Here is a 14,170-nt window from a genome sequence, read left to right as displayed (position 1 = left end):
ATTCATTCAACAAATATTTGGAACTATAAATCCTGGAACTACATTTAGCTAGAACTAGTCTTTCACTTTACAACTAGTGCTAAGACAGGTTTATGTTCTTAACTATTTTATGAGTATGTAACACCTAATTTTCTCTCCCTCATTCCTTCTCATGTATTTTTTTCTAACTTTGACAAATGTCACAGAATCACAGATTAAGAAACAGAAGAGACCTGTGACTCTAGCAAAGAAGAGAAAAATGCAGGAATGGGATTGAGGTGATTTTTGGATAACATTGCTAGGTCCAAATCTTTAGGTGGCTTTGTATCATAATGAAGACCAGGCAGATGATGTAGTGTAAGATGACACTGATAAGTCATGCAGAAAAGGAAAAATACTCTTCTCTCCCAGGTAAAGGTACTGGTCACCAAGCAACAAGAACTCCCCCCGCCCCAATCCCTTCCTTTCACCTTCTCAGAGTTGCTCATCTGAATTTTAAGTTATCTGCCCAGAAATAAGAATATAGAATTTGGAGGAAAAAGGTATAATCTGAACTGGATCTCATATTCTCCCTTAGCTCCCTTAAGGACAACCTTAAATTATATAATCTCTGTGCTGAAACAGATAAATGTACTAATCACTTCCTCTGTAGAGATACATATTATATACTGCTCTTTCTAAGCAAAATGAATGAATCTTATAAGTCCAAATCTGAGTTATTCTGGAGTAAAATGATCTACTATCAAGGGAGCCAAAGAAAAGCTTAGCATCTCAGTTTCAGCACCATGGACAGCCTGTCTTCAAATAGTTCCTGCAGTTCCTTAGCAAACATACATCTGTCCAGTGAATAAACAGAAAAAATCTATTTGGGAAAGAATGAGATGAATGATGAATGACAATAATGCCAGGAAATAGGAGAACATGTTCCACATGTTTTGGTTATGGACAGAAATTAGCAAAAAGGGCTAAAATTGAATAAATATGTAATGGGCAAACAAACCTACAGCTGGTGAGGTTTTCTCATCATGGCTGTCATTTTATTTTATTTATTTATTTTAGGTTTTTGCAAGGCAAACAGGGTTAAGTGGCTTGCCCAAGGCCACACAGCTAGGTAATTATTAAGTGTCTGAGACCGGATCTGAACCCAGGTACTCCTGACTCCAGGGCCGGTGCTTTATCCACTATGCCACCTAGCCGCCCCTATGGCTGTCATTTTAAAGCAACTTGGCAACTGTTCAGTATTTTGAAGAAATGAATTAAGTTCATCACTTAGTCCAAATCCAATATATCTCCTCTTAGCAATCATTAAATCTATAAACCAAAATGATAAAGGAATTGAGCTGTTTTCTATTTAGGTAAGATGATTTACTTTTTCATCACCAACAATATACTTAATTTGGAACAGCACTGTGACACAGCAAGCAAAGAAAAAGGCAAGGAGTGAGACCCTGGCTTGGATGGGGACTGAGCAGGACCGTGGCTATCGTTGCACATTGTCTCTGGAGCTAAATTCTCTCAAGCTCTTATGGGGGGGGCGGGCTTTTCATTTGAGTAAATCAGACTCATTCTAGTGTGACAAACTTTGTTTTAAAAGTACTCTGTGCATCTGTGCACACATACTTTTCTTAAAGGCTTTAATTTGGTCTCCATTATGAACTCATATTTGCACAGTTCACAGCATCGTGTGTCCGAACTTTTGATCCACTGTTGTAGGCAGGCTTGATGAACGAAATGAAGACTTCCTGTGCAGTGACAGGGTGTAATAAGAGGATTCTCATCATCTCCTTCACAGTGACATATCCTGCACCAGAAATAAAGAATAGTTATCACAAAACAAGCAGACTGATAGGAAAACTCTGATAGGAAGACTCTGGTGGAAAATCTAAGAAGCAACTTTGTGATCATGAGGCAAGTCCCATGTACATTCCCACTCAATTCACACCTTTACATAAAGAAACTATGGGGGCCTACCCCAAGGAAGCAAGAGCACAAACACTGCTAACTACCACTCTCTCTATCTCACTGCAGTCACATACGAGGTTTGGAAGGTATTCAGCAATGGAGAGAAAAAGGATGGGCTGAGGAATTATGACACAGAAGTTTATTTGTTTTTAAAAGACTAAAGAACTATATCGAGAGGCATTCAAAATTACAAGGAAGTCTCTCTTGAAACAAAATTCTTTAAATCCATAGGTGGGATTTACTTAAATTAAAAGTAAAATCAGTAATCCTTCTACTTATTCTCCAAATAAAATATTAAACTGACTAAAAATGATGATTTACCTTCCAACTATGAAAGGACACTCACACGAGCTTGGCTAGGTACAAAGAAACCACAACTCGTTTATTTCTCCTACAAATAGGCAATTTGCCTTATGAGAACAAAGATCTGTGGCTATCTAATACAAATTTTACAGTTGAGAAAACTAAGATCCAGAAAAGTTAAGAGTCTTGTCCAAAGTCATACCAGTAGGAAGTCACAAAGACAGGAGCACCTCCCTCCACCCCTGTTCCCAGAAAACTTGAAAGCACTAAGTTGAAACCCGCCCACAAAAAAAAGTGGCTATGACTTAAAAACCATTCTTTAAGTCTAGGGCAGCATGCAGCAAAACAGGATTACTAACCTCAAGACACATGGCTCATTAAATGGATTTTTGAGAAGTAGAGAAGTGTTTTCTAGTAGTTGAAAACACACACTAGGACAGGCACCTTTTCTGAAAGGGGTCCAACTGTGTGGCCCAGGATAGTGTGCATCCTCTCTGATGCTGGTGTTGATCCAATCATCAGGAAAAATACAGAAACTAGGAAAGAGTAGTGAATGGAGTGAAACCAGAACAGGGAGGCTAATGATTTCAGTGTGGAGAGGTCTGGCCAATAGGAAAAGATAGAGGAGAAAATTCCAAAGGATTTTTGAGAAAGGAAAAGTGGAGTTTGGAAAAGGTACTTGAGAAAGTTGGAAGGCAGAGCTATAGCTAAAAAGAATTAGGATTTTGTTCGGAATGGTTCAATACATTTTGTCATAAGTAAAGAAGAAGTTGGGGAGGCACTTGTTCCATAATCAGGTTATGCTTTAAAAAATAAAAAAAAAAGACATGCTTTAATAGTTATAAAAGAGATAAGGTTAGAAATGGTAGCCTTTTCTTGAAAACGAAATGATTTTTAGAAAAGAATAAGCTGGAAATAAATCAAGAGGTAACATTTTCCTCTCATCTAATTTCTTTCAGCAAAAATATACTTTCTCTCCGTTCAGAAAGGTCAGCTTGAGCTTTGATATTTGAAGCCTTTTCTCTTGTTTTGGCATCAACAAATAAAGAGAACTTAAGATCCACTGGAATTGTGCTTGATTTTATAATTAAGGAAACTGGTCTAAACAAAATTGCTGCTTACATTTTAACCTTGGATTGCTGGCCATTTCTTTTATTTTTAACTTCATATACTGAAAGAAAGAAAGAAAGACTGTAGAGGCAAGGGAAGCAGAACAAGTCAGAACTAACTAGGAGGGTCAATGAAGGAGGGTGGTTCTTGAGAAACCAACCTGCATGTGTCTCCTGATGTTGACTCAGGGGATAAGGGGGCAAGCTTTTCAGAGAGAGGAGAAGGGCAATCGAGGTCACTATCTTTCTCAGTGGAGCAGAGCGGTGCCCTTATCTCCTTGTTTCTCAACTTGGAGGATACACTGTCCTCAAAGACATCATCATCCCCCATATCATCTGAGCAGAAGCCTGTGCTCCCCACCAACACACTGGAAGATTGAGCTGCCAGCAAGCCAGCAGAGCAGCTTTCCAGCTCATGGAACTTGTGCAAACTGCTGGTGCTTGAACTGTGAGAGAAGGAAAAGAGGTAACAGAGCAATCGTTTGCTTTTCAAGGCTGCCTCATTATCTGCTTTCTCTTCAAGGGATGGGATGTTGAAAGTCCCTTGGTTGGCTCCTATTCCAAAGGTGCTTGAATGATTGGCAGAAAATGATGGAACATGTGAGTACTTATAATTGCCAAATACAAGAGGCTTCAGATTGAGAATCTGTTTTTCCTGATGGTGAAATTTGTTCATCCTGAGGCACTGGTCTTGAGGTGGTGCTAATTTTCCTTCAGAATAAGTTCTTTCTACAGAGTCAAAATTCTCCATAGTACTTGGGGCTTTCTCAACCACATCATTGAGGGACTTGGAGAACTTGAGAGTTCTTCTGGCTTTGGTATTCTTAGGAGGCTTAAAGGCCTGGATCCATTCTGGACCATAGGAGTTTTTCTTTGAGGCCTGTAATGTGTCTTTACAGATCACTGTCACAGTGACCTCTTGTGTCAGAGAACTCTGGCAGAGAGCAGATTTCAAGACAACAGCTGACTGCACGGGACTGTGACGACAACATTCAGAAAACACTGCACTGGAACTGCATGCAGAACAGTGGAATAAAAGGACAGAAAGTAAAAACAATTAAAAAGAGAAAACAGATATATCAAAGTGAAGAAATGAGAATAGTGTGATAACATGGCAAGCAAACAGTGCACAAAATCAGCATTAAAAGTCTCAATCAAATGGAAACTGCTCAAAAAGTTAGAGAACGATGAAGCAGAACACAATGATTCTTGTCATAAACTATTTTTCAGAAACAACTGTCCTTCAAAGTCCATCCTAGCAGTTCTACAAGCAATACTCTACCTGCAGATGTCTTGGTTAGACGGGGTAACAGATGTGCGAGAGAAGCCATGGGGAACTGGTGCACATGTTGGACTTCCAGCCTGTAAGACAACATCTCAAGTTAATGAAGGAATCAAACTCAAAAGAACAGCTCTCCCGAACCTCTTCTGGGCTGAAGTAATGAACAACATTAAGGAGCTTTTAAATGCTGTTATTTAAATGACAGTGTGTACCTAAACCTCTTTTCTTACCTTTCAACTTCAAGGGTCTTCTGAGTGTGGCTATTCCCTTCCCCAGTCATACATTAAAACCATTCTCTGAGTTTATGTAATGGAAAAGGGGCCAAACTTCTGGGAATGAGTCTCTGATCCAGGCTAGCCCAGTTTAATCAGATAACAAATCCAGCATCAGTCACCTTCATGTCATGCTGATCTGGATCAGGGCTTTAGTAAAAGTAAATCTTGTGATGAAATGAAAAAAAAAATAACCCCAAGTAATATGATCTCACCTTTTATATGATAGAAAATCAAGAGTGCAATTAAAAACATCTGAAATCATGGAACACTAATGAAATAAACAAGATTTTAGCTAATTCTGTATGAGATAAAACCCCTAGAAAATATCAAGTTATGTAAATCTATCCCTAAGTCAAGTTAACCAATGAAGCTTTTATTAAGTACTTACTCTCTGGCCAGAAAATTCTTTTTAGGTGGCAAAGAATGTAAAGGAGCACTCAAAGTGTGGAATGGCTGAACAAGTTATAGCGTTTAAGTGAAATGTAATACAACCGTGTTGAAAGAAACAACGAAAGAGATGGTTTCAGAGAAACCTGGGAAACCTGGTCTACACAGCTATAGAGTGAAAGAAACAGGATGAAGACGACAATCTAAACAATGACAACGACCTTGTAAGGAGCAGCTGTGACTCCAGAGAACTAAGGATCAAATTCATGATGGAGAGGGGTGAAGAGCTCAAGAGTGAAGAATGAAATTTATTTGGGGGGGGGGGGTGTGTCAATGACGAAAATTGTTTTTGCTTGACCACGAGTTTGTTTCTGTCATTCCCATTGTTGGGGCAGGAGGGAGAGAAAACAAAATTTTTTATTGAGAAAACATAAATATTATAAAGTATATAATATTATGTTATTTATTTTAAGAAAGGACCTGAAAGTGATTTATGAGCACTTTATCTTAAAGTCTAATTCATCTTTTTTTGCTTTTTAATTTTTACTATTTCCTTTTTACTTTTCTAAATATAGTGCTCCCTTCTTCCATATCAGAGAGCTATAACGTATAATCAAGAATAAAAAACAGAGACAAAAAAGCAGTCTAGCAAACTAATGAACATATCAACCAAGTGAGACAATATTTATAATGCTTTTTTAAAACAAAGAAATCCATCTCTTCAAAGAATCAATAATAAGGCCAGTACATTTTCTAATCTCAATAAGGGCCACTCTATTACTTTCTAAAAAAAATTTCCTATTTCAAAAATTCTGCAGGTTTTCCCCCAAACATGAAAGCACATGGAAACAGAAAGGGGAGAGGGAGAGAGAGAAAGAGAGGGAAAGTGGGAGAGAGAGACAGAGACAGATAGATCTGACCTTTAAGAGAAGTGAAATGAAATAGGTTATAATCAGAGAAAGGACTTTCAGATTCATGATCATGGAAGCAGTGCATTTGAGGGTGATGGCAAGATCAAGGGGATGGCCATTTCTGTGTGTAGTTGTGGTATGGTAGGAGCAGTTAATGGGGAAAGAGTAAATTGAGGGTCTGGAAGGTGAGGGTATTTGGGGGAGTATCATTAGCTGAAGTTCCCAAATATGAGAATTGAGGGCAGGAATTGGAGAAGGGAGAAAAGACTATAAACAAAGCATTATACTCACTGAAGAAAGAAGTAGAGTATAGGCTGATAGACAAGGACTACCAGAATTTTGATTAGGTGGAATATATAACTGATGGAACTTCAAAGGCAGAGAGCTTACTGAGTAATGGTGGTAGGAGATGAGTTTGGAAGTAGCAATGGAAAGCAAACAGCATTTACATTTCCTCTGGGCTCTGATCAGAAGTAGTGAGCAATGAGTGAAATTACAACTGGGACTGGAAAGAGTAGCTAGAGAAACTGAGATTAGGAGGATTCTAGATCTGAAGAAGAACCAGAAGATGGAAGGAGTGGGAAAGGAAAATATCTAAGATGAAAGCAGATCTGTTAATTTTGGAGCAAATATTCCAAGGACAGGGCAGCCAGGTGGTGAAGTGTATAGAGCAATAGCCCTGGAGTCAGAAAGACCTGAATTCAACTTCATCTTCAGACACTGGACACTTACTAGTTAAGTGACCTCGGGCAAGTCACTTAACCCTGACTACCTCACATCCAGGACCATCTCTAGTTGTCTAGATTCACATCTGGCCACTGGACCCAGATGACTCCAGAGGAGAAAGTGAGGCTGGTGGCTTAACCCAGCACCACCTCACTCAAATCCAATTCACATGCTTGTCATGGCATCACCTCCCAGGCATCATGGTCTTCTTTGAGAACAAAGGACAAATGGCAGTCTTTGTGCATTATTTTCTTGGCTCTGCTTATTTTATTTTGCCCTAGGTTATGTAGATCTTTCCATGTTTCTATGTATTTCATTGCATTCATCATTTCTTAACAATACAGCAACACTTATTACATTCAGGTACCATAGTTTGTTTAGCCCTTCCAATCAATGGCCACCTACTTTGTTTGCAACTCTTGGCTATTATAAAAAGTTATAAATAATTTTGAGTGTATGTGGGAACTTTCTTTTATCAATAGCCTCCTTGGGGTTATAAATTCAATAATGGAACCTCTGGGTCAAAGGATATGGACATTTTAGTTACTCCTTTTCTAACATTCTAAAGTCCTTCAGGCGAGCAGCCTAGCCATCATTCTCAAGATGACACTATCTCTCAACCCTCATATCCAAACATCTCTTGAATATGGTCCTTCTCTATTATGACACTGTCCCCTCCCTGATCCAGACTCATTTCACTTCAGTTAGACTACTGCAATAGTCCTCTAGTTAGACTGTCTACTCCATTTCCTTCCCATACTGTTTCGTCCTCCATTCAGACACTGAAGTGACTTGCCTAAAGTGCAGGTCTGATCCTGTCTCCCTCCCTCCTATACCCACTGAATAAACTCCAGGAACTCCCTTTTGCCTCCAAGACCAAATAAAAATCCTCAGCTTGGCATTTAAAGCCCTTCATAACCTCACCCCATCTCCCTACCATTAATTACAGTCTTCTTATACCTACTCCCTATCACTTAATCTTCACTCCAGTGGTCCTGATCTCCCTACAGCTCCACAGACCCTCCCTCTCTCATCTTGGTAGTCCTCAATGCCTGAAATGCTCCTCATCTCAGCTAAAACTCCATCTTCTATGGAAGTCTTTTTTTCAACCCCTCTCAATTTCTACTACCTTGTCTGCTTTGATTACTACCTCTCTATCCTATATAGAGGTTGTTTGGTATCTCTCTCATTGGATTGTAACCTTGAGAGCATGGTCTGCCTTTTATCTTTTTTTTAATCCTCAGCATTTACAAGAGCAAATGGTGCATAGCAGGCGCTTAATAAATGCTTACTGACTATTTGCAAGGTTCCAAATCAATTTCTAAAATGACTGTACCAGTTTACCGCTCAGTATATGTGTGCCCTCCAACATGGACTATTACCATCTTTGCCTGTTTGCATGGTGAGAGATTAGAATTGTTTTGCTTTGTATTTCTATTATTAATGGCTTGGAGAACCCTTTTATATGGTCATTAGTATGCTGTAATTCTTTTCTTTTTAAGGTTTTTTTGCAAGGCAAATGGGGTTAAGTGGCTTGCCCAAGGCCACACAGCTAGGTAATTATTAAGTGTCTGAGACCGGATTTGAACCCAGGTACTCCTGACTCCAGGGCCGGTGTTTTATCCACTGTGCCACCTAGCCGCCCCCAGTATGCTATAATTCTTTAGAGTTTTTTGGTTCCTATGCTTTGATCAATTATCAGGGAATTTATTTATATATGTATATATTTATAGGTATAGATATGTACTTTACATTGACCTCAACATAATGATGCCATTTTTGTCCTTTTTTAATACGAAAGAATAAATAATACAAATAATTATCTTACTGGATACTATGATCAAAATACTGGATACTAACAATCAAAACAAAGCAAAGAGGGAATAAAGGAGCCTCAGGACTACTTAAAGAAGCTAGATTAATGGAAATCAAGTAAATGTCCTTCAACTGGGGAATGGCTTAACAAACTGTGGTATATGTATGTCATGGAACACTATTGCTCTATTAGAAACCAGGAGGGATGGAAATTCAGGGAAGCCTAGAGGGATTCGCATGAACTGATGCTGAGTGAGATGAGCAGAACCAGAAGAACACTGTACACCCTAAGAGCAACATGGGGGTGATGATCAACCTTGATGGACTTGCTCATTCCATCAGTGCAACAATCAGAGACAATTTGGGGCTGTCTGCAATGGTGAATACCATCTGTATCTAGAGAAAGAACTGTGGAGTTTGAAAAAAGACTATAGACTATTACCTTTAATTTAGAAAAAAAAAGTTATCTTATTGTCTAATCTTGCTATCTCTTTTACTTTGTTTCTTCCTTAAGGATATGATTTCTCTCTTATCACATTCAATTTGGATCAATGTATACCATGGAAACAATGTAAAGACTGGCAAATTGCCTTCTGTGGGGGGGTGGGGGAGGGAAGTTAGATTAGGGGAAAAATTGTAAAATTCAAAATAAATAAATTTAAAAAAAGAATACACATAGAAAAACTCATTCGTGAAGAATGAGTTTTGTTCAAACTAGGACATATAATTCAACAGACAGTTCACTCACTTCATCAGGATATACATAGTCATTTTCTTTTTCCTAGTAAAAAACAGAATTTTGCAAAACTTTTTTTATGAGAGTAATAAACACAAATAAGAACCAAGATTTACAAGAAATATAAATCCAAAGGCACAAGGAATTCCTTTCTTCTAATCTTAATTCTTGTTAATCATATAGCTTATAGTATATGTTCAATCTAAGCCTGGTATCTAAACAATCCAATTAGAGGTCACTCAATCACTCAGTATCAAAAGACTGACTTTGAGTGACTGTGAGATGTATGGTGGACATAATAGGTTGCAACTACCAGAAGTTCCATAAACATAGATTAATCATTCTATAGAATCTAAAGAACTTTATTCTAAATAACAAGAGGATAAAAAGACAAATCATAGAACCAATTGATAATTTTGTTAAAAAACACCAAAATTTGTGAGAGACAGTCAATATAATTCTTAAGGGAAAATTTGCATCTCTAAATGCTTATATCATTTAAAGAAAGAACATATTAAAGAATATGGTATATGACTAAAAAAATTATAAAAATCAGAAAATTAAAAACTCCTTAATAAACACCAAAATAAAAACCCTGAAAATGAAAAGAGATTAATAAAATTGAAAGTGAAAAACACAGTTGAACTAATAAATAATACTAGGAGCTTTTTTTTTTTTAGGTTTTTTTGCAGGGGAAAATGGGGTTAAAGTGGCTTGCCCAAGGCCACACAGCTAGATAATTATTAAGTGTCTGAGGCCGGATTTGAACCCCAGGCAGGTACTCCTGACTCCAGGGCCGGTGCTCTATCCACTGCACCACCTAGCCACCCAAGGAACTATTTTTTATGGGAGTGGGGAGATATTAAAACTTAAAGTATAACTAATATGAATAAATAAAATTAGGTGTTGGTGATGTAAACGTAAATGTAAAACAGGCCCCAAATTTTCCCTCTTTTAGCACCCCCCAAGTTAGCAAGTGATATGATAAATGTTATACATGTACAATCGTTTTAAACACATTCCCATATTAATGTGACTAAATCTTAACAGAAAGGAACAAACTAATTACAGCTATGGGAATCATTTCATAATTAGGTGTCACTAAACCACACCCTTAAGATCAAAGACAAAAATGTGAAGAATCTAAAGAGGAGAAAACAACACTGCAGGTGTAGTTAAAGTAAGTCAAACTTTAAATATTTAAACAAGCTATTAATGGCAAAAACTTAGAAATATAAGGGAAAAGATGTTGGCATGGATGTTTTTACTGTCTCCTACAGAATTCTGTAAAACAACTGATGGGATACAAGCCACAAGAGCCCAGGAGTCATCTTAACCACTAAAGATTTTTAATTTGTCAAGCAGAGAGAGACATGGTTGCCACAGTAATACATATTTAGAATATAAATTTCTTTGAAAATGTTATAGGGAGGGACAGCTAGGTGGTGCAGTGGATAGAACACCAGTCCTGGAGTCAGGAGGACCCAAGTTCAAATCTAGCTTCAGACACTTAACAATTACCTCAGTATGTAACCTTGGGCAAGTCACTTAACCCCACTGCCTTTCAAAAACAAAAACAAAAAAATGTTATATGGAAAGATAGTGTTAGATTATATGGTATCTTCTCTCAAAATATTGGACAAAAATGAAAACTAGGCAGGAGGTCCAATTTAGCCGGGTCACCCCAGGGACATTTACCTAATTTTGTGTTTCTCTGCTCTATGAAAATAATGGAGCCATATTATAAGACTTTCTCTTCTATAAATACTCATCTGAACCAAATCCCCTTAAATACATTATGGTTAAATGAGGAAAGTCAATTTTTGACAGTTTTAATAAAAGTAAATATTAATGAAGGATAGAATATCTTCAAAAAGACATTAAGTGCTATAACTAAAATGATCCATTTTAAAATATAATCTATACTAAAAATATCTAGATGAGAGAAATAGAATACAAATTATTTAATTTTAAACCACTTTCCACTAAAAATGATTCTCGGTTGCCTAGTAAGTAGCATAAAAAACTAAACTTTTTTAGTTAGCTTTAAAAACTGAAGAGAAATATGGGCCTTTGCCTGGTAAGATAAAAGGTTCTTTTCATCATGAACTACAAGCTCTTCTATAATAAACTGTAGGGAATAATCTTGAAAATATGCATGTTTCAATAAATTAAAGTAATGACTGCTATTCTCAGATAGACAGAATTCTTTCTTCACATGTTTCTAGGCACTTGAGAACTTAGGTTCACAATGTTATATACCTTAAGAAAACCTGGTTTAAAAAATATGAATTATCAAAAAAGAGAAAGTGATATATGTACTTTTCTATGACATACAAGAATTCTCTTGTGTTAATGTTTGCTTTAACTATATTCTTTTCTGATATAATTACAATGTTAATTGATCTTTTAAAATTCATAAAACTTCAGGTATATCTTTACTACACAAAGCAGGGAATGCACAATAACGAGTTGGTAGTCGATACAAAAGATAAAGCTTAGTATCTCTTTTATTAAGCATTACCATATTATCTAAGTACTTACTTTAGAGATGCTTTTAAAGTTCATGAGGGTGTGCTAAAGAGAATATATAAAAGAAATGAGCTTTCTACATCATTACTTGAAGCTATTAATCCAGTCTAAGTTCCTGATGGTCATTCAAATGGGCCTAGTTTAGGACCAGAATTTGAAACTAGCACAAAACATTTCCAGAGATTTCTGGAGTCCTGGCCTTCTCAAGGAGACTGACATAGTTCACCAATAAATATTATCTTTGGGTGCTTGATAATTTATTTTTACAGATAAGCCTACTATAGCAGGTAGAAAGAATATTTAAAAGGAATATTCCAGTTTAGAACTGTCAGATTCTCTTTCAGAAGGTGGTGTTTGAGCTGAGTCTTGAAGGAAGCTAGGAGATGGAAGAGGGAAAGAGCATTCCAAGCATGAGGGACCTCCGGTACAAAGGCTTGGAGATGGAAGCCTGTGTGTTGTGTGGGAGCAAGACTAAGTAAACTAACATATACATACAAGCAGTTAAACACACATGTGCAAGTGATAAAGAGTCAAACTGAAGAAGACTGGAAAGATAATAGCTTTAAATGACAAAGGATTTACATATATGATCATGGAGTAATAGGGAGCTGCTGGAATTTATTGACTGGAGGTGACATTGTGAGATAACTAGGAGTGCATAGGGCCTGGGCCTGGAGTCTGAAAGACCTGAGTTAAAATTCAGGCCCAGACACTTCCTAACTGTGAGACCTTGGACAAGTCACTTCACCTCTGCCTGCCTTAGTTTCCTCACCTACAAAATGAAGATGATAATATTACCTAATTCCAAGGGTTGTTGTGGGGATCAAATAAAATATTTGTAAAATTGATGTGATAGAAATCACAGTTGTTGTTATATCTAAAAAAATAAAATCACTTTGCCAGGTGTGAGAAAAATACTCTAGATTATGTTGAAACTAATTATAAAGCCGTTATAAATGTCCACATAAGAGGTGATAATGGTGGTAGGAGGATGACTAGAGGTTTATAGTAAGTTTTGTTCCAGATCAATACTGTCCAATTGGCAGCTTGGGTGTGAGACAGATATATAGTTCTATAAATCATAGACTTAAAATATGTCTTTTGACTCCAAAACAAATCTATCTTCTTTATACTCATGCTACCTCTAGAATTAGAGCTGTCATCAGAATCTTTTTAAAGGCTGTATGTATATTGTAGGGGAAAATATATACATAAGTTTTACAAATATAACATGCCAGAATGTGACTCCATTTTGAGTGATGAAGGCAGTAATTTAGTTGAAGGTATAGGAAAAAAATGATAGTTTGAGTGGGACTATGAAAAACTAGAACCAAGATGGCAGAGTACAGTTAAGGAAGTATAGTTAAGCTTGCCCCAATAATTCCTTCACAAAAGATCTCAAAAATGGATCAGCCTAGTCCTGACTAGAAATCTAAGAAAAAACCAAAGTGAGTCATTCTGTCCCAGCCTGGAGGGAAATAGCAAGACGGAGAGAAAGGTCTTCCAACACTGGGGATAGGGTCTTGGCCAGAAGCAGCCAGGAGGAGCCTTTCAGGACACAGGGTTCATGAAAGAGGGTTAAGTGCCATGACAAAAAAGAGGTCCTAGGATCCTACAGCAAGGTCTGATATTGTGCAGGATATAAGAAAAGATGCAAATTTGACAGCTCTGTTACTACCCAGTTCCAGGTTACAGAAACAACACAGGCTGAGGAGTAGCCTGGAGGCCTACACTTAATACTACAAGGTCTAGCTCTCTAGACAACACACCATGTTGCCTCTCTAAAAATATTAACTTTATTAAATTAAATTCTAATAAAGGAACACGAACATAGTATAGTTGATAGAAGGAAGCCTTGGAGCCAGGAAGACCTGTCTTCAGGCCTTTAATGGCTATACGATCCTGGGATGCTCACTTAACTTCTCATAGTCTTAATCAATTCTCTGGAATCACAAACAAGGTGCACAGAGGTTTTCTCATCCATGATACCAATGACATCACAGATTCAAGCCATCCCTATCACATGACTCAGCTCTGGGGATAAAAATACAAATGAGCGGCCCCTATCTTCAAGGAACTTATATTCAACTTGGGAGATGATAATAATAATGTCTGTACTTCAATTTTGAAGAAGACCACAACACATCAGGGAG

The 14,170-nt window shown here is 37.3% G+C and overlaps 1 protein-coding gene across 11 annotated transcripts in view; it reads right to left on the bottom strand.

Annotated features, from left to right (window-relative positions):
• Window positions 1–14,170, bottom strand: part of MARCHF8 (membrane associated ring-CH-type finger 8) — a 113,648-nt gene that overhangs the window by 5,807 nt on the left and 93,671 nt on the right. For 9 of the 11 annotated variants that reach the window (XM_074232587.1, XM_074232594.1, XM_074232589.1 and 6 more), the window contains 3 exons: window positions 4,636–4,715; window positions 3,515–4,366; window positions 1,600–1,780 (listed from right to left, as the gene is read on the bottom strand). In XM_074232587.1, the coding sequence (XP_074088688.1) occupies window positions 1,600–1,780; window positions 3,515–4,366; window positions 4,636–4,715 (1,113 nt within the window). The remainder of the gene's footprint in view (window positions 1–1,599; window positions 1,781–3,514; window positions 4,367–4,635; window positions 4,716–14,170) is intronic. The other 2 variants (XM_074232596.1, XM_074232597.1) reach the window with 1 other exon arrangement.

This window comes from Macrotis lagotis, chromosome 4 (assembly GCF_037893015.1).
Source record: "Macrotis lagotis isolate mMagLag1 chromosome 4, bilby.v1.9.chrom.fasta, whole genome shotgun sequence".
Taxonomy (NCBI): Eukaryota; Metazoa; Chordata; class Mammalia; order Peramelemorphia; family Peramelidae; genus Macrotis; species Macrotis lagotis.
Note: the sequence above shows the minus strand (reverse complement) of the source record. Positions and strands in the feature narration are given on the sequence as shown.